The following is a 2,962-nucleotide window of genomic DNA, read 5'->3' on the forward strand; positions in this document are numbered from 1 at the left end:
CGATGCGGTGCGCGGGAGCAGCCGCTGCGCAGAGCAGAGGTGGCAGGAGGCGCCTCGGGGAGCAGAAAGCGTTTGTTTCGGTGGCTCATCCTGATCAGTGGGAAGCGCAACACAAGGCTGTTTATTAATAGTCAGGCCTGCAAGCGCGTTCACAGCGCTCCTCATTCACAAACCTCACGCGCTCTAACGGCAAGCGGCGATTTCACGTGTGTTTGGGCAGAGCTTGCGTTCTGCACACCTTTTAAAAGGAGCACGGACGGTTAACCCCGAAGATGTGGCAGGACTCCCTCGCACAGCTTCTGCGAGGGAATCCATCCCGTTGGGACCGTGTCGTGCCCCCCTCCGCCCGGACCTGCCGCAGCCGCGCGGGCGCTCGGCGGGACCTGCACATCCGTGCCGGGAGCTGCGCCGCCGGCTCAGACCAGGTCCTGCCGCGGGCGCTCTTGGCTCTGTGCACTCTGATGTCTCCTTCCACTCTTCATTACCCGAGGCAACACGCACAAGTGTTTGGATTCTCAGCACAAAGCTGTCGCTTGGCCTAATCTCAGTGTTAGAACACGATTCTCTGCTAGAAAGAGTCCCGCAAGCGCAGGGTCAGGAGAGCTCCCTCGTTGCCTTTGCAATGGCACCAAATTCTCTCGCTTTGCAAACGCGCGATGCTTTCACCACTTGCACCGGGATCCGAGCTCCGTGAGAGTTCCCCCCGGCTCGCACATCCCGACTGACACCGAGGACGTGTCAGCGGTGCCGGGACACTGAAGCTGCTGCTGCTGGAGCCTGAGTGCCCCCCGGGCCCCTCCCCGGGGCTGCAGCCCCAGCCCCAGCCCTGGCTCTGGCCAAGAGGTGGGAAGGGGCAGGGGGTCTCCCCAGGCTGCTCAGGGGGACCACAACTAGCTGCTCTTCCCCCAGGCAAAGCCACAACCCCATCAGGGCACCCGTAACCCCCCAGGCTTTGCGCCCTTCCCAGCAGGGAGAATCGCTGGGGAAGGGCTCCTCAGCACTGCCCAAACCGAATCTCATTGCAGCCGTTTGCCTCACGCTCCTGTTCCCACCACAGCAGCCGGGACCAGGCTGATACCACCGAGCTGCAAGGAACCCCAACAGCCCGCGGGCAGGAAGGGCTCTCACCCTTTGCTTGTCGGGGTCCACGAACCGAATGCCGAAGTAGTCCTTCTCCAGCAGGTTCAGGTGGTGGCAGAGAAGGTCGAACAGGTACTGGCCCTTGGCATCTCTCTGCAAGACAAAGAAACTCATTTACAAAGCGGCAGGAGGAGGGCAGCGGAGCTCAGGGATGCTGAGCAGCTGACGGGTCCGAAACTCCTAAAGTGACACCAAGGATGGCGCAAACCTCACCGACTTCCCTGGTGCTTCACCAGCGACATTTTCAGCTCTGAAACCGTCTGCCATCCCGCCGGAGGGACAGCCCGACAGCAGCCGGGAGCAGGACCCCAGAGCACCCCGGTCCCCGGCCCCAGGGGGATCCTGCGGCTGCCCAGGGCTGGCAGGAGACCGCAGCATCAGCCAAAAGCCACATTCGCCTGGACAACAACTCCGCATCCAGGAGGCTCTGGGCAGCGGTGCGGAGGTGAAGCTGTCTGGATGGAGCGCGGAGAGAGCGTGAGCAAGGCAGCAGAACAGCAACCGCCCCGAACACCACAAAACACCCACAGTATTTTAAGAGCGCGAAGAAAACCGTGACCGAGGGCAGAGTCTGTCTGGGAATCACGCTGCAGCTCGAGGGGTAGTGAAGCGTTTGGCGGGGAAGCTGTGAATTTTGGGGTCTCTCTGCCGGACCCGTGTTTTCAGGCCGATCAGCGAGGTCGCAGCTTCGCTGCTGCTGCGATCCCCGCTGGACTCCCTCGTCGCAGCCACGGCACACGTCACCGTCAGCTCATTGCTTTGGCTCTCTTCTGCCTCCGCTAAACGTCTCTCCCTGGTCTGGCACTACGGCGCGAGCCCAGCGCGGACCTGCCTATTTTTAGCATATTTCTTCTCTGCCTTTTTCTGCTATTGAGCTTTCAGGAAAAAAAATCTCCCTCCTTCCCTGTCCCTGGGGCTCTGCATCGCCGCGTGCTGTGGCAGAGACACTTCACGGATTTCTACTGTTTCCAGGACCAGTCTGTGCTGCCGGACCCCACTCTGGAGAGAGCTGGGGTGTCTGGGCAATGAAAATTGCAGCTTTATAAGGTCCTGTGTGCCCGTACAACTGACAGATAGCACTAGACTGAACGTTAATGGGGAATTTTAAAGTATTATAGCTATAAAATCTGATACATCTCAAAATTACTAAGAATTTAATTTCCAGTGATGCAAAGATCTGAGCGCTGTGAGCAGCTCCCCAGCAGTGCTGGGCCCAGGGCACCGGGGTCCTTCCCATGTCTGGTGTGGAAATGCAGCTCCCAAGAGAGCCGGGGGCCCCAGGACCCCAGTAACACCCACCCACAGCCCCCCAGGACCCCGGTGACACCCACCCACAGCCCCTCAAGACCCCAGTGACACCCACCCACAGCTCATCCAGCCATAGGGGTCACCGCTGGAGATGGGCTGTGCATCCTCTCCATCAGAAAGATGATCACTATTTTTTCCAGAAACGGTTTTCCTATGTGCTGAAGGTTTGACGTCGGTGAGCCAAGAAGAATCAGGAGTTATACTGAGGCTCTTCTGGTTCAGTACTTCCTCTGCTCTCCAGAATCGTACCCCCAAGGGCCGCAGACCCCCACACGAGGGCTGATTTATCAGCAACGGGATTTACCCCGACCAAGCGCACGGCTGTGCAACGCTGCGTATTGAACCCGTTACACGACAGCAATATAACTGCTCCAAAATTTTCCATCCAATTTACAATCGACCGCTGTAACACTTTGCTCATGGACAAGAACGCAAATACACCCTGATAATTCATGAACCTCTGCTCAGCGGAGCTGCCCACAGGGTCTGTGCCGAGCAGAGCCGTACCTCCGCC

The 2,962-nt window shown here is 58.9% G+C and overlaps 1 protein-coding gene across 1 annotated transcript in view; it reads right to left on the reverse strand.

Moving 5' to 3' along the window:
• FRMD5 (FERM domain containing 5) overlaps nucleotides 1-2,962 on the reverse strand; it is a 37,435-nt gene that overhangs the window by 26,434 nt on the left and 8,039 nt on the right. The window contains exon 2 of the mRNA XM_009881159.1: nucleotides 1,129-1,233. Coding sequence (XP_009879461.1) covers nucleotides 1,129-1,233 — 105 coding nt within the window. The remainder of the gene's footprint in view (nucleotides 1-1,128; nucleotides 1,234-2,962) is intronic.

Source organism: Charadrius vociferus, unplaced genomic scaffold (assembly GCF_000708025.1).
Source record: "Charadrius vociferus isolate BGI_N301 unplaced genomic scaffold, ASM70802v2 scaffold623, whole genome shotgun sequence".
NCBI lineage: Eukaryota > Metazoa > Chordata > Aves > Charadriiformes > Charadriidae > Charadrius > Charadrius vociferus.